The 18,565-nt window shown below is 34.4% G+C and overlaps 1 protein-coding gene across 5 annotated transcripts in view; it reads left to right on the top strand.

Annotated features, from left to right (window-relative positions):
• The window catches only part of rhea (Talin_middle and talin-RS domain-containing protein rhea), a 771,509-nt gene that overhangs the window by 646,600 nt on the left and 106,344 nt on the right, over positions 1-18,565 (top strand). For all 5 annotated transcript variants that reach the window (XM_090388755.1, XM_090388752.1, XM_090388753.1 and 2 more), the window contains exon 51: positions 11,696-11,821. In XM_090388755.1, the coding sequence (XP_090244881.1) occupies positions 11,696-11,821 (126 nt within the window). The remainder of the gene's footprint in view (positions 1-11,695; positions 11,822-18,565) is intronic.

Below are 18,565 nucleotides of genomic sequence, written 5' to 3'. Positions count from 1 at the left end.
GCAGAAGAACTTACTTCCAACCCAAGACCTCTGAAGCAAGTCGGCATATCGTCTGCCTACATTCCGTACTATCCAGGAGTGTCAGGACGTATCTCGAAGATCCTGAGAAGTTACAACATCAAATGTGTGCAATTACCCGGTAAGCGCCTACGTTCACTTGTCTCCAGTGTGAAGACCCCTGTCACACCTGTCTTACGCAGCAATGTAGTGTACCGTATCACCTGTAGGGCCTGTAACAGTTGCTACGTAGGTGAGACATCGACACGTCTCCAGGATCGCCTTACGGAACACGACAGAGCAATCCGGCTTGCCGAAACTGACCAGTCCGTGCTCGCAGAACATTTTTGGGCTACCAACCACGATCTTGACCCCAAGCACGACTTTGAGATAGTGGACCACGCGCGACACTTTCGCCACCGCCTATGGCTAGAGTCACTAAACATAATAAACAACCCTAAGGCATTAAATCGCCAGAAAGGCATGCGTATACATCCCATCCTAGAGACAACCGTTTTATTGATGGATGATCACTGGCGTAAGGCAGCACACGTCCGCGCGACAACAATGACTCATGAGTAACGTGCCACATTTGCTTGTAATGTATTCAAATTTGTCAGTTGATAAAGGGACACGTGTTCCGAAAGCTACTGAATTTGTACTTATATTTTATTTTATTTGTACTTTAATAAATTAACTGGGCATAACTGTGTATATATATATATATGTATTTGAAACTATGGACCCCAGTACTCCAGGCCCATTTGTCACTAAACATTTATCTGTTTCATTTGTATGGTTATAGGCATCTACGTATTTCATGGAAACATATTTTGAAAACATTTTATTTTTTAGCCATCAAAAATGGAATTTTCCCCCAAAAAAGAAGAGGCTTTGTTCTTATAACAAAAATTGGGAGCAAGAATACGAATGGCTGGCTTCAACAAATGATCCTCATGAGATGAGATGTCTCCTGTGCAGATATGTATTTAAAGTCAGTTATATGGGCATCTTAGCAGTTACTCAGCATAAAGACTCGCAAGCTCATAAATTAGCTCAAAAATCAGCAAATTCTTCAAATCGTCTTGATAGGTTTCTTGTGAAAAAGAATATGAAAGAAGAGGATTTAGTTACTGCAGCTGAAATAACTCATATTTATCATTCAATTAAGCATCACCATTCTTATAACTCATTAGATTGTAGCATGAAATTGAACTCTAAATTTTACAATGATTCAAAAATTGCACCAAAAATATCATGTGAAAATACTAAATATGCTGCCGTTGTTGTAATGTTTTAGGTAAAAAAGCATTGCAATTTGTTTTGGATGATTTAAAACATCATTATCCACCATTTTTTTTTTGTTTACAGATCGATGCTTCTAATAGAAAGAATATGAAAATGTTTCCTTTGTCAATTCAGTACTTCAACAAAGAATATGGTCATACAAACTATTTATTTGATTTTTTTGAAAATGCTGATGAAAGTGCAATACTTGAGCACCTTAAAAATTCAATGAGTAATTTAGGATTGGATTGGCAAAGAGTATCTAGTTTCAGTGCAGCCAATGCAAATTGTAATTTTGGGAGTAATAAATCCTTATTCCAAAATATTAAGAAATTAAATGAAGATGTATTTAAAGCAACCTGCCATGCTCAGGTTATTCATAATTTAGTTAAATATGCTTTCAGTAATTTAGATATTGGTGTAGAAAATATTGTCTTGAAAATATATGGTAATTTTTCCATTTCAGCTAAAAGAAGGGATAACCATAAAGAAATAATTTGCAATAATTTTTCGATTTGCGATCGAAATAATTTGCAAACCAATAAAAGAGCTTGAAAAGAATGAAATGTGTGCCAGTGACATTTTTTAATATAATGAATGATCTAAAAAATTCACTGAAGAATCATCTGGATCAAGAATTTTTTTGGTTATCAAGTTCATCAGCATTTTCAGAAATTAGACCAGACCCTGTAGTTAAAAGCATAGTAATAAATGATTTCAAAGCTTTTCATAATGCTCCATTGAAATACTTAGGAAAGAAATTTAATTTTAATGAAAATACCTGAGTTTCAAGAAAATTTTTTGAAACTCAGCAAATTAAGCTTTAAAAATGGTTGTCCTAACTATGATTCATTTGTTGAAGTAGTAGAATATTTTAAATTAATAGAAAAACTAAAGTTGGGTATGAATGATTTATTTGATGAGATTTCAGTATTGAAAACAAATTATGAAACTGTCAACCTCTGAAAATTTTAAAACTTGTTTGAGTACTTTGAGTCAATGGTATTTAATTTTGAAAAGTGTTGATTTTAAGCTTTCAAATATTTTCAAGGTCATTTTGTGTGGGTTTTTTTTTTTTTTTCTAATGAAAATAATCTTCCTTAATGCTGGACAGTGCAACAATATAACAATTTTAAAGAAAAATATGACGGACTGGTAATTTTTAACAAAAAGTTAGGTTGTGAGTATTGTGCAAAATATGACTTTATAAAAGAGAAAAGTGTTCATGTGTCAAAAGAATGGAAATGTTTTCAGATTGAGGCATCAGGGAAAAATAAAGAGGTACAACAAGCTTCTCTAAAGAAAAAAAATGAAAGAACATTTTTCATCAAAAGCTCATAGCATTTGTAAAGAGAACTTAAAACAATGTGAGCAGGATTGAATAACAAAAGTAATAGATACGATGAATGAAAAATATTTAAGTGCTACTTGTAGAGTATTTAATACAGTTTACAGCCTGGCTAAAAGATGTAAACCGTTTTCAGACATAGAAGATGAGATAGAAGTGCAAATTAAAAATGGATTAGATATGGGAATAGGATTACATTATTGTAAAACTGCTGTGAAAGTAGTTGATTTCATTGAAAAGGAAATTAAAAAAAATAAATATTTAATAAAATTATTGAAAATAATCTGAAAATATGTTTGATTATTGACGAAGCTTCAATGATATCCTGCAAACCAGTTGTTATACTTTTCTTAAAAGTTGAGGATTCAGTTACATCACCAACAAATTTCGTTGAATTGGAAAAACAAGATGCAGAGACAATATGTTCTTCAGTTATGGAAAGTTTAAATAATCTTGGGCTTACTAAGAATTACCTAGAAAAAAATTTAATAGGATTTTGCTCCGATGGTACCAGCGTTATGCTTGGAAGAAAATCTGGGGTGAGCACTAAGATTGCAAAAGAGTTTCCAAACTGTTTAAATCATTGCCTCCATCTTGTTTTAGATGATTCGATAAAGGAAATAAAGCAAGTGAATCATTTTAAAATATTTATTGATAAGATATATACTATTTTTCACAATAAGAACCAAATTGAACTTTCCAAAATATCCGAACAACTTAGAATTGAAATTATAAAGATTGGTAGAGTTTTGGGACCAAGATGGGCTGCCTGTAGTGTAAGGTCAACTCTAGCTGTGTGGCACGCTTATCCAGCACTACATCACTATTTTTATTCAAATAAAAAGTACTTAGGTATGGCTGCCCATCTTGAAAATATATATTTTATAACTGATTTGGCATTGATGATTGATATTTTAAACGAAATTTCTCTTCTTTCAAATGCACTGCAAGCAAGAAATATAGACATAATAAAGGCTGAAAAACTCATGATAAGATCTATTAAAGCATTTCAAATGCTTGGAAAGGAAAAGGGTCCATATGAAAAAAAAGTTGATGTATTAATTACTTCAGAAACCTTAAAAAATATAAAATTTGTAGAAAATCATCGATTTGTCAGGTTTCCTCAGAAAAGACTTTTAGAAAACGTAACGAATTAGAAAAAAATATAGACTAATGGATTGTGAACATTTAAAAGCAAGTTGTAGCCAATTTCAAGATAGGAATAAATTACAATTTCTCAATTTTTTGGAGCCAGATTACTGGAATATTGAAGAAGTACTAGTTCTATGGAAAGCTGCTGAAGAACAATTGCTTGTATTTAATGACATTTTTAATTACCAAATTGATATTAATGATTATCGAGATTTCGTGGAAAATGTTTTAAAAAATTCCCAGAATTATGCAATTCCTGAAAGTGTTCAAAGAGCTAACTTACAGCGATTGTCATAACAATCGCTGTAAGTTCAGCAGAAGCGGAAAGGGGTTTTTCAAAGATGAACATAATATGTTCAGAGAAGAGAAGTCGCCTAACTGTTTCTGATATATCAAACACAATGGCTATTAGTCTAATCGGCCTACCTCAAAAGGAATGGGATCCTACTCCTACAGTGAAAAGGTGGTTAAGGATAAATCACTCAGCCGATAATGCTTGGATAAAAGCGAAGAAAATTGCAAGTGAGGACGCCAATCAAGAAGCAATATGGAAATATCTTAAGTAACAGTTTTATTGTTTTTTGTCAGGTATTTAATATTTTTTCATTAATATTTTAAAACTCTTTCTTATAACATAATCTAGTTTTGTGGACTTCTTTTATTGTTCTTATTTAAGTATTAACTGCATGAAATAATAAACTACCTTTCGGTATATAGTTTTTTATACAAAGAACAGTCATTAGGGCAGCGAACCGGTTGTTAAATTATTTGAATCCCACCACTTGGTATATGGGATGTGTTAGAGTAACTAAGAATAAGAATAGATGCATGTATACTTGCATATATACCAATGCTAGAAGTATAGTAAATAAATTTGATGAATTTAAAGTGTTGGTCAAGACATCAAAGGGGGATATTGTTGGGATATCAGAGATGTGGTGTCACACATATTAGGAGTGCAGAATTGGAATTTGGGGAGTACAATGTGTACAGAAAGGATAGACAGGATAAGAAGGGAGGAGGGGTTATGCTGTTAATTAAGAAAAAACTAAAAACCCAAAGGAAGTGCATCCAGTTGATACAGATTTACATAATCCAGTTGATACAGATGGACATAATCCAGTTGATACAGATGGACATTTGGTGTGACATAAGCACTGCAAAAGCTAAAATAAGAGTAGGAGTGTGTTATAGGCCTAATGACTCGAATGAGTACAATGAACAATTGTACAGAGAAATATAGTGGGCTAGTAAATCAGAATATCTTATAATGGGGGATTTTAACTTCCCAGATATTGACTGGAACTTGTAGATTGGTCACTCGCACACTAGTAAGACTTTTGTGGATTTATTGGATGATTGTTTTCTGCAGCAGCAGGTTCAAGAGGCAACCAGAGAGGGTAATACTCTTGATCTGGTTATCAGCAGTGATCATTCGTGTATTAAGAATTTGCAGATAAAGGAACCACTAGGTGGCAGTGATCACAGTGTACTGATGTAGTAGTAGTAGTAGTAGTAGTGGCACATGATGCAAGAAAGCAAGTGTAGGAGCTTATGCAGCATCAGCCAAAAAAAAAAAAATCACACCATTCCCTCCAAATGCCTGTCCAGTTCCTCCTTAAATTTATTTAACCTATCAACTTCTACAACGACAGATGGAAGTTTGTTCCAGCAATTAACCACCCGCTGGCTAAAGGCAAATTTCCGCACATCTATTCTACATCTGTCCTTTCTTAATTTGAACTTATGTCCCCGTAGGTTGGTAATCTGAACAAGTGGAAGGATCCCATCAGAATTCAGCTTGCTCAACCCATTCAAGGCCTTATAGACCTCAATCAGATCACCGCGCAGGTGCCTAGTCTCCAGCCACTGCAATTTGCAGAACTTAAGCCTCTCTTGGTAAGAGAATCCCTTCATTCCCCTCACCAATCGTGTTGCTCTTCTCTGTACACGCTCAAGCAAATCTACATCCTTCCTAAAATGAGGCCTCCAGACCTGTACGCAGTACTCAAGGCGTGGCCTGACCATTGCCTTATACAGAGGGACAATCACCTCCTTTTCCCTGCTAGCAAAATTCCTATATATCATTGACAAAACCCCATGACCCGCCCTAGCAGCCTGTCTGCACTGCTCAGAAAACTTCATATCTGACTGCACAATTACTCCCAGGTCTTTTTCATTTTCTACCACCTTAAGTGGAGTACCACACAGTTGGTACGTTTCTCTGGGGTTACTTCTACCCATATGCAGTACTTTGCATTTGTCAAGGTTAAACTTCAGTTGCCACTTCTTAGCCCATCTGCCCAAATTATCTAGATCCTGTTGCAGTAGCACACTGCCATTACTGTCATTAACAACCCTGCCAACCTTTGTGTCATCTGCAAAATTCGACATTAAGCCTGATATACCTTCATCAATATCATTGATAAATACACAAAACAACAGTGGACCCAACACCGAACCCTGTGGGACTCCACTAATAATATTAGTCCACGAAGAGCAGCACCCATTGATTACCACCCTCTGTCTTCTCCCACTTAACCATCCTTTTATCCATTGTAGCAACTTACCCTTAATACCATTCTGCTCCAATTTGTACAGTAGTCTTCCATGCGCAACAGTGTCAAAAGCTTTCCTGAAATCCAAGTATATGATATCAAAATTATTTTTTGCATCCAGTTCCTTTGTGACCACATCATAATAACCAATCAAATTTGTCAGACAAGACTTTCCCTTAACAAACCCATGCTGTGTTTGAATTATTGCTGCAGTCTTGTCTAGATGATCCTGCAATGCATCTTTAACCAGCGACTCCATTATTTTACCCGGAACAGAAGTTAAACTAACTGGTCTGTAATTACTCGTGTCACCCTTCGATCCACCTTTGTGAATTGGGGACACATTTGCACATCTCCAGTCCGTGGGAACCTCTCCTGAGTCCAAGGATGCTCTCATAATTATGGCTAAGGGTTTGCTTAGTTGCTTTGCAGCCTCCTTTAAAATAACTGGATAGATCCCATCCACCCCAGGTGCCTTTCTTATGTTTAACTTCAACAATTTCTCCTCCACTTTGCTCTCAGTTATTACAAAATCATTAAGCACACTGCTACAATTTGATAACCTTCTTCCATTTTCAAATTGTAATAATTCCTCACGTGTGAATGTAGATGCAAAATACTCATTCAGTTTGTTTGCTATCTGAGCAGGATCATCAACAGTCGAACCATCGATGTCAAGTGGACCAATCATATTCATCCCCTTCCTTTTAGAGTTTATATAAGTAAAGAAATCCTTGCTGTTTTTCTTAGCATCTTTTGCCAAAGATTTCTCGTAATCCGCCTTCGCCTGCCGAACCTCCTTTGTGACCTGATTACAGACTAGCTTATATCTGCCACAGGCTTCTGCGTCACCTGATAATTTATATGCATCCCATGCATTTTTCTTCTCTGTCACGAGTCTCATTAGTTCATTTGATAACCATTTAGGGCTAAACCTTGAACGATATTTCTTAATTGGTATATAAAGTCTAGTTGCTTCCACAATTAATTCTTTGAATGCTTCCCACTTAGAATTTACTGTTTGTAACATCGTCAGTTGATCCCACTGTACAGAATTTAAAAACAATCTGAGACCACTGTACTCCCCTTTACGGAAGCAAAATCCCTTTCCTTTACCCCTGACGGTAGTTACCTCTTTGAATAAATCCCACTTCAGCACACTGTGATCACTGCCACCTAGTGGTTCCTTTATCTGCAAATTCTTAATACACGAATGATCACGAATGTGGGATTTACTTAAAGATATAATTACCATGAGGGGTAAAGGAAAGGGTTTTTGTTTTCGTAAAGGTGACTACAGTGGTCTGACAGTTTTTAAATTCTGTACAGTGGGATTAACTGATGATGTTACCAACAGCATATCCTAAGTGGGAAGGATTCAAGGAATTAATCGTGGAAGCTACTAAAATTTCTATTTTTACTATTAAGAAATATTGTTTAGAGATTAGGCCTAAATGGTTGTCAAATGAACTAATGAGAACTTGTGGCAGAGAAGAAAAATTCATGGGATGCATTTTAATTATCAGACGACACAGAAGCTTAAACTTGGGCACTCACCAAAAGAATGGAAGAGAAGCTGAGAACTACACAGCGAAGAATGGAACGAATTATATTGGGAATCAGACTGCTAGATAAGAAGAGAAACACATGGATTAGGCAGCAAACTCAAGTAAAGGACATTCTTATCAAAACTAAAGAACTAAAATGGTCTTGGGCAGGACACATAGCTCGAAGACATGATGACAGATGGACTAAGAAAATAACAGAATGGTACCCAAGAGGAGCTAGAAGAAAACCTGGAAGACAAAGGCGGAGATGGATAGATGAAATTCATGAGTTTTTGGGTAGTAAATGGATGGCCAGTGCTCAAAACAGAAGGAAATGGAAAGTTGCTGGAGAGGCCTTCATCCTGCAGTGGATTGAAAATGGCTGATGATGATGATGATGATGACAGAAGCTTATGGCAGATATAAGCTAGTCTGTAATCAAGTCACAAAGGAAGTTAGGCAGATTATGAGAAATCTTTGGCAAAGGATGCTAAGAAAAACAGCATGGATTTCTTTACTTATATCAACTCTAAACGGAAGGGGTGAATCTGATTAGTCCACTTGATATCGATGGTTCGACTGTTGATCCTGCTCAGATAGCAAACTGAATGAGTATTTTGCATCTACATTCACACATCAGGAGTTATTAAGGATTGAGAATGCCAGAAGGTTATCCAATTGTAGCAGGGTGCTTAATGATTTTGTAATAACTGAGAGCAAAGTGGAGGAGAAATTGTTGAAGTTAAACATAAGAAAGGCACCTGAGGTGGATGGGATCTCTCCAGTTATATTAAAGGTGGCGGCAAAGGAAGTTAGCAAACCCTTAGCCATAATTATGGGAGCATCCTTGGACTCTTGTTTTTTTTTTGTTGTTTTTTGTTAGTTGTTGGCCATAATGCACTTACCAAAGTTTTTGCATTTTCTACTCTGATCCAAGCCCAAAGCAGAATTCGAACCCGCGACCTTTGGGTTGCCAGGCAGCACTTTACCCACCCGGCTAGCCCGGTCGGTTCCTTGGACTTAGGGGAGGACCCCACAGACTGGAGATGTGCAAATGTATCCCCAATTCACGAAGGGGGATCGAAGGGTGACATGAGTAATTACAGACCAGTTAGTTTAACTTCTGTTCTGGGGAAAATAATGGAGTCACTGGTTAAAAATGCATTGCAGGATCATCTAGACAAGACTGCAGCAATAATTCAGACACAGCATGGGTTTGTTAAGGGAAAGTCTTGTCTGACAAATTTGATTGGATATTATGATGTGGTTACAAAGGAACTGGATGCAAAAAATAATTTTGATATCATATACTTGGATTTCAGGAAGGCTTTTGACACTGTTGTGCATGGAAGACTACTTTACAAATTGGAGCAGAATAGTATTAAGGGTAGGTTGCTACAATGAATAAAAGGATGGTTGAGTGGGAGAAGATAGAGGGTGGTAATCAATGGGCGCTGCTCTTCGTGGACTATTGTTATTAGTGGAGTCCCACAGGGTTCAGTGTTGGGTCCCCTGTTGTTTTGTATATTTATCAATGACATTGATGAAGGTATATCAGGCTTAATGTCGAAGTTTTCAGATGATACAAAGATTGGCAGAGTTGTTAATGACAGTAATGGCAGTGTGCTACTGCAACAAGATCTAGAAAATTTGGGAAGATGGGCTGAGAAGTGGCAACTAAAGTTTAACATTGACAAATGCAAAGTACTGCATATGGATAGAAATAACCCCAGAGGAACGTACCAACTATGTGGTACTACACTTTTAAGGTGGTAGAAAATGAAAAAGACCCGGGAGTAATTGTGCAGTCAGATATGAAGTTTTCTGAACAATGCAGACAGGCTGCAAGAACAGGTCATGGGGTTTTGTCAGTGATATACTGGAATTTTTCTAGCAGGGAAAAGGAGGTGTTGTCCCTCTGTATATGGCAATTGTCAGGCCATGTCTTGAGTACTGCGTACAGGTGGAGGCCTCATATTAGGAAGGATGTAGATTTGCTTGAGCATGTACTGAAAAGGGCAACAAGATTGATGAGGGGGAATGAAGGGATCCTCTTACCAAGAGAGGGTTGAGTGCTGCAAATTGCAATGGCTGGAGACTAGGCACCTGCGAGGTGATCTGATTGAGGTGTATAAGGCCTTGAATGGGTTGAGCATGCTGAATTCTGATGGGATTCTTCCACTTGTTCAGATTATGAACCTAAGGGGGCATAAATTCAAATTGAAGAAAGACAGATGTAGAATAAATGTGTGGAAATTTGCCTTTAGCCAGTGGGTGGTTAATAGCTGGAACAAACTTCCATCTGTTGTTGTGGAAGTTGATAGGTTAAATAAATTTAAGGAGGAACTGGACAAACATTTAGAGGGAATGGTCATGTAAATATATATATATATATTTTTTGGCAGATGCTGCATAAGTTCATACGCTTGCTTTCTTGCATCACATGCTACTATTACTACTACTACTGCTACTACTACAAAGGTAGGTTAGAGTTGAGTTGTCATCCGTGTTTGCCTCAAAAACATCTACGGATATCAGAAAATATTTTTTTAAGCAGAAAAATCATTGGAGATCAGTTGTAGATTCACCTGCATCTAAACAATAGAGTTCATAGTTGATGCATAGCATATTTTCAGTATGTGAAGTGCATGATCAGCACCCTAATTTGATATGAAAAGTATTGTTTCTATTTATCTTATATAGTCTCTAAATCTGTAGCTTGTTTGAAATATTTAGAAATGGGTGAAGTGGGATATGTGTATTGAACTAAATGGGGGGTTATGTGAAAAAAGAATAACCTTCACCAGTGCAGTAAAAGTTTTATATATATATATATTTTTTTAAATCTAATTTCTCTTATTCTTGTTTTGATCACCCCTTGTATTTAAATAAAATTTATATTTCAGTGACCCACATCTGTTTACTTATAGATTATTCCCAATTTTAGGTTTATTTTTGAAATGAAAACCAGGCCTTGTAATAACTTTTTATCTTAAACATTGCTTAATGTGTAAGATCTGTTAACTCTGTTCTTTTGTGATTTTTTAATCTATGAGATAGTCAAGTTCAAGGCAGGATTGGTTAGGCACTTCTTTGATAATGGAAAAGTATGAATTGTTTATTATTTTATTTTTATTTTTGCCAGAAGCAGTCCTTGCATCATTTACCATTCTAATACTGACACTAAAATCATTACATATTTTATAGTTTGGCATGTCTTGTGTTCTGAAAAATACTAAGAGGATGGAGATTAAAGAACCTCTAAAATAATTTAAATATTAAATTTATATAATTTAAATTTAAATATTAAATTCTTACTGAACTGAACTTCAGAATTTTCCCAGAGAAGAAAGTAAAATTTTATTTAAATTTAACTTTACTTACCTTTGTGATTTGGGACCTATTCTTTTATTTTACTTGTATAAATAAGCTGTGCTATAGGTTTATGGTAATCCTGGTATTTCCCTGCCTTTCAATAGTTCAAGGTCTACAACAGTAGTTTGAGCAATGTCTATTTGTTCTTTCTCTTAATTGTGTTTTCTCAGTAATTGTATAAAGCTTTTGCAGATGTTTTCTTATAATAGTGTTGAGATTTTTTATAATGTTGATCTTTTTTATTTTATTATTTATTATTTTTTCTGGTTTTTGGAAACAACAGCATAATGTAATATTTATACAGATGTGATTATTTACTCTGAGTAAACAGCTTTAAGTTTAATGTTTAAGTAAACATTATAAAAATAGCTGAAACACATGTATATAAATTTTATTTATTTATTATTATTTTTTTTTTCATATTTTCATAGGTATTACTCATTAATGCTGTTAAAGATGTTGCTACTGCTCTTGGAGATTTAATACAAGCCACAAAAGCAGCATCTGGAAAAAGTATCCATGACCCTGCAATGTCTTATCTGAAAGATTCTGCCAAGGTAAGTAGGTGGAATAGTTCATGCACAGTGATAATCTTATATTGGAATATTATATAGTGTTTATTTATCTTGAAACAATTATTAAAACATACACAGTATCCTAGTAACCAACTGTGATAATTTGAAACTAAAGTTTAAATTCAATAAGCATAATTTTCTGATGTAAATAAGAGTTCAGCAAAACTTTTATGCATAACCTCAGCATTCTGGAAAAGATATTTTCCTTGCTAGGTTACATTTGCTCTTGATGGTATTTCCATCAAGTATTTACAAGGTATTTACATCAATATTTATAAAAATATTAAAAATTTTTATTGCCAGTACAACATCTGAGTTGTGCACATCTGAGACATGTGGCAATTAAAACAGATGTTTAAAAATGCAACAGGACTGTTTGACTTAACTTTGTGTGAGTTTTTCAGCAACAATTATTATTAGACATTTATAGATTTTATTAATGAGTTATCAAAAATAGCTTCTTCTTCTTCTTCATCTTTTTTTTTTTTTTCCTGCCTCGTATGCCTAAGGATATATGACACTTCTTGATTTTATGACTATAATAGAATATACTAGAATTTTATATTATCCTATTTCCTGGAACACAAGGCCTTTTGTAATACTGCTCAAATTATCATTTTTATGTTAAGTGGAGTAAGAAGCCTGTTACTATCCTCAGCGCAGCAAAAGTACAGGAGAGTCAAATCAGCTGAATGCATTTTTAAGAAATTGTTTTAAATGCTTTATTTCTGAATGGCTGCTCCAGTAATAACACAACTTAACGGTGTGTAACTTATTTTTGGTAATCTATAAAATAAGCTACTGTTGATTTGATTAAAACTACTATGCTGATCATATGAATGATAAAAGTTGTGTACATTTTTTGTTATTTTTTTTATTTTTTTACAAGTAAAAATAAATTATAAATAAATTATACAATTTGAAATAATGTTATTTAAGAGAGAGAATAAACTTTTATTCATTAATAAACACAGTCTTATATTATATATAAATATCAAGATATAAAAAAAGCAAGTGGTATAAACTTCTGTAAAATAATTTTTTCTCTCTCTTATGTACAGTTTGACCTTCTCTTTGCTTAAACCAACATCACCCATCTTAGTCAGGTTCTACTTACTTCCTTATTGAATTTTTCATCTTGTTTTTTATTATAGCAGCAAGTTATCAGGTAAAAATGATGAAATTAAATAGTATATTTTGAGAGACACCCACCATTCTTCTTTTTAATTACTTAAAAACCTGTAAACTAAGGATTTTAGTTTTTGTTTGGAACTGCTATCATGGAACTGCTTTCTAATATATTTTCCATAAAGATACTTTGCTTTTCATCACTTAAGTTTGAAAATGTTTTCTTTAAATATTCAAAACCATCATTTTCTTTTTCCAAAGTCTTTACAAAATTTTTCAATAATTACAGCATTTTATGCAATGGAGGAGGCACCAGCTGAGGATGCACTAGTGGTAGATATTTGATGTCACTTTTCTCAGGAACAAACTCTTCCTATGCATGCCAATCATTAACAGCATAGTACAAGGGAAGCAGAAAACAATTAATGAGAGAAAATTGCAGTATTTGCATTTATTCTTTACATATTACATAACTGTATATGCTTATACAGCTTTAAAGTGATTGCCAGATTTGTACTTTTTTCTGCTGCAGGGTTTTGTATTTTCTCAAGCACTTCAATTGCTCTTTATTAATTCTTCTTGCAATTTAGCCCATTTAGTAGTGATCAGAAGGGTGCTTAAACAGTTGGGTTCTGTGATGTACATTTACCATAATGTACCATCTTTTAAATTTCTATCTGATTAAGATTAGTGTTCAACAAAACTATTTCTTTATCAATCAAAAATGTGAAAACATTGATGTTACGCAGTCTACAACTAACAGTTAGTTTATGCTTTGTCTCTAGTCTTATATATTACAGTTAAAATGTCCAAAGAATTTATTAGTGTTCATCAAGCTAGACAGAAAATCCCTGGTTATGGAAAGCAAATTGAAGAAATATACAACTATTAAAAAATTTAAAGAATAAGGCATAAAAAAACTAAGATCTGATAAAAAAAAAATTTCCCAAAAAAAAAAAAAAAAAACCCAAACAGGCTAGGTTAGATTAGCTACCTCCATATAACACTAGCCACACTAATGTGGTGCATAACAATTCTTGAAAAAAATAAAATAAAATGTCTGCAAATAACTATTACATTAATTTTTTATTAAATAGTAATTTATGTAATTGTGAAATTACAGTTTGTTTTTTTTATTATTATTTTTTTTTAATTTTTTTTTTTTAAATAAAATAAACATGTTTATTAGTCAGTAAATTGGATACAATATTATCAACCAACCTTGATGAAACTTACTCTCCTTTGCTTCATTCGTAATGATTTTTGTTATATCCATGTGGTAGTTTTGTTTCTTCAATTAATATTGAACTGCTAACTGCTTTGGTGGAGATGGGAAGGGAAAAATAATAATGCAAGTTTTAGATAACTATCATTTGGATAATTGGAATGCTACTATACATTTCACCCTGCAATCCATGTAAAAATATAGTGACCTTAAAATTAACTGCCAGCAATGATCCTTATATTTACTTGCATTCAATGTTTGGGATACTCCCATAAGTTTCCTTCATTCTAGAATGGGCTATATGTATTAAAGATTTTGTTCCCATTATGTAATGAAGCCCTTTAAACTTCAGATGAATCAGTGGATAGCCACCATCCTTCAGCTATGCATTTTATTTCAGTTATCCTCTTCTCTTGGTCTAGGCATTCATTACAGAGAACAAGTCCATAAAATGTCAATAGTTTTTATTTTCTTCTTCTTCCTAAATAAAAAATTCTTAAATTCCATTCTTGCATTCTTGATCCCAAAAGTTCAGCCTGTTGCTTAGATTTAAATCATGTACCAGGTCAGCAAGCTCACTTTGTTCAGTTAGGTGTGATTCTTTTGTACTCTGTGTAATGAACTTGAATCTTCCATTGGCTTTTTGTCATTGTCTTCTTCGTTGGCAATTAGAAGTTCTTTGGGAGTATTAAGACCTTTGCCATGCCAGAATATTTTTTATTATATTTTGGCTGCTCTTCAAAAAACCTGAAAATTTTGTCAGACAGAATTGACAGCCTTGGATGGTTGGTTCACACATACCACTGGAATGGTGAATGGCACGTTCTTTCTTTTCATCCATTCCATAAAACATATATACCATAATATTCATTATACATGCAGTGTCAAACTTCTGTCTTGATTTTCTGAGTGGCATCCACAGTAGAGATAATAAGCACATTTACTGCATTTTTTATTAATCAACATTGTAATTTTGGTGCAAATTCTACACACACACACACACACACACACACACACACACACACACACACACACACACACACACACACACACACACACACACACACACACACAATAAAAGTTATCTGATGAAATTCACCAGGGTGTTGTTTCTTCGTACAGTCAGTCCTCGTATAACACGTGTTTATACTACACGAATTCGATCATACGCGATTTATAAATAGGGGAACGATATCGTATATAACACAAACCGAATTCGCTTATGCACGATTCACCTTTGTGTTTACAAGAAATGGCAGTCAAATGCAGAATCACCCCAACTGAACGTAACACGATAGGGATGAAGAGAAGATTCTGAAAATGTATTTGTTTTTTATATCAGTGAAGGGGAAAACACATTTCACTATAATAACATAAAAACCCACACAATTCCAGCTATTGGTATATCGCAAATGCAATTAGATCAAGTTTACTACCAGTTTATAACAGATTCCACTAGCAGAAATGCAACTGGAAATTATTTTTATTGTTTTATGTAACCCCCAGAAATGTGAGCTAGTGAGGTGTCGATAGTGTGTCTCTGCCTTTACGGTGTTGTTTATTCAGTTGCTACACGCATGCAACTTTGTTTATGTGTATCAAGCTTGCCTCCTCATTTTGTAATTGTGCTTTATTCCCTAAAAATGAGTAAAATACTTAAAAGGTGTGAAAGGGAAGCTTCCTGGTGAAGACACTACAGATTCAAAGAGAAAAAGAAATCAATATTGATAAACAGAGGCGGATTGGATCAAAAATTCTTACCTGGGAAAATTTGTAGCAGCCTCGTACTAGCGTTTATGGCCAAAATCACACTGGCCTCCGGCCCACCGGGGTTTCCCCGGTAAGGCTTATGGCCAGTCCGCCTCTGTCGATAGAGAAAAAATGAAATTGTGAAATGCTTTGAGAGAAATGAAAGACCATGAGATATTGAACGTGCTACGGGCCTAAATGAGGCAATGCCGAGAATTAGAAAGAATGCAGAGAAAATAAAAACAACTTTCATAGCAGGAACAGCTCAAAGTGTAATTAAAATCCATTAGATCAAGACAAAAAGAATTGGAAGAGATGGAATGGCTGTCATCTGTTTGGATAGAAAATCAAACAAAGAACAAGTTTGCTTACGATAGAAGCAAAAGCAGTAGCAATATTTTATTACGTAATAGTCGTAATAAAATACTTACATATTTTATTACGATTATTTGTGTTTGGTAATGTTCTGGTTATAAACATGTGTTCAATCTTGGGTGGTCGGCACCTAACCCTATTTTTTCCATAGGGCCTGTTGTTTGCATTGCACGATTTTGCATTGCATTAGGGTTTCTAGGAACACAACTATCGTGCTATACGAGGACTGACTGTATTAATATCTGGAAACTATTTTATATTTAAAAAAAAAAAAAAAAAAAAAAAACACATCCAGCCTTAAATGCACAGAAGATTGGTGTGAGTAACATGCCCAAACTAAATGGCTCATAATATTGGGAATCTGCTCTAATCCTCCATTTGGTGGTGTTATCCGGTGAATTCACAGAGCCATGGTGGTGGTATTTCTTCATATTAATTATCTGAAAACTGTTTTCTATATACATAAATATATAGAATGTTCTATATAGAATATATTCTATATAGAATATAGAATGAAATATATATAGAAATATAGAATAGAATATATAGAATGTATAAATATATAGAATATATGTTCTTTAGATTATTTCTCGCTGCATAAGGACCACCGCCATGCAAATCCTCTGCATTGGTTGATCTATCGGAGAATGGAAGGGTGGTTTGGTTCTTCGATATTTCCGCCTTTGCGATGATTTGTATGACGATTGAAATGCAGCGATTCCATGACCATTATTGGCCTCGTGGTCCTCTGTCGATATGGGGCATAATGGTCAGTCTATCATTTTGATATTTTAGTTTTTGTAGTTTCTTTAACCCCTTTTTGGTGATATTTCACGTCTTTTGGAACTGGTACCTTCAAGGGCAGTACCGCTAAATTATATATAATTGGCATTATTTTAAATTTGCATCGTTTTTATTAATTGGGTTTAATGACTAAATCAGGGGATTATCGACTACCTTTCTGTCTCATTATCTCTACTTTCCCTACCCTGTTTGTTTATTTTATATTATTTTGCGTTTCTTTTCGCTCTGCATTTTTGCCGTACTACTGGCTGATGTTTTTTATTTTAAATATCATATTTATTTTAATTATCAGATATATATATATATAGTAGTAATATAAAACTGTTAAGAAGAAAAATAAGCAGAAAAAGGAAAATAACAAAAGTTATCCTATGTCTAATGCTCCAAAACACACAGTGCAGCAGTAAATGAAGCAAAAGGATATAAATAATGTGTGGTTTGTAAAGTAAATATAATGTCTGGGAAAATGGAAATGAAAAGTACACATGGTGCCTGAACTAAGAGAAGTTAAGGGATAGTCAAAAGTGGAAGTGAAGTAGTGGTTAAACAGGTGAAAGAATTTGAGAAACCTAGTACAAAAATGAACTGGGACTGAGGAAGCAAACAAAAAAAATTGTACAAAAATAAAAGTGAACAATAATAAATAACAAAGAAATAAATAAGTAAATAACATTGTATTCAGATTTGGGAGGACAATTTTAGCAAAAGAGGACAAATCAGAGGATGGCAAATATGCAAAATCTGAATATAGTAGATGAAAATGTGATACATATCGCCAGGAAAATCATCAGGGGACTACTCCTGACCAAGTTGTTGTTGTTGTTTTTGGTTTATAGGAGCATTAGCAACTAAGGCCATATTGCTCCGGGAATATGCGGTGGTCATTCCCTGACCTTTCCGCATCCTCCGTATTTGGTGGTGACGGGCTCGAACCCCGGTCTAATCAAGAAGCATGTGCTACGCACTGTTGCTCCTTCCCACCTGGCTACGGAGGTGCCCCTGACCAAGTATCAGGCACTGTTTCCATACTTGTCTTTAGTATTGGAAAAAGGGGGGAAGTAAATATGCAGCCTTTATCGTACTACTAGTAGACAAGGTAGTCCCTACACAATGTAAAAATGAAGTTAATAATGTAAATTAAAATAAATACAAATTTACAAAGTGTAATGTGAAATATAATACAAACGTATATGAAATGTGGAAGGGGTGAAAGGTAATTAAATTAACATGGTTGAAAATTAAAATTCAAATATAAAGCAGAGAAATTTGATCAAAAAAGTGTGGACAAGCAAATGGTATAGGGAATGGTAAAATTCTTAGGGAGGGGAAGGGGAGAAAAAGATGATCAAAAGAAGGCAAAAATAGTGATAGGATTGAATATAGATGGAGCGTTCGTTTCCTGGCTATGTATCATATTTTCATCTACTATATTCAGATTTTGCATG

Source organism: Mastigoproctus giganteus, chromosome 14 (assembly GCF_048544385.1).
Source record: "Mastigoproctus giganteus isolate SK-2022 chromosome 14, ASM4854438v1, whole genome shotgun sequence".
Lineage (NCBI taxonomy): Eukaryota > Metazoa > Arthropoda > Arachnida > Uropygi > Thelyphonidae > Mastigoproctus > Mastigoproctus giganteus.
Note: the sequence above shows the minus strand (reverse complement) of the source record. Positions and strands in the feature narration are given on the sequence as shown.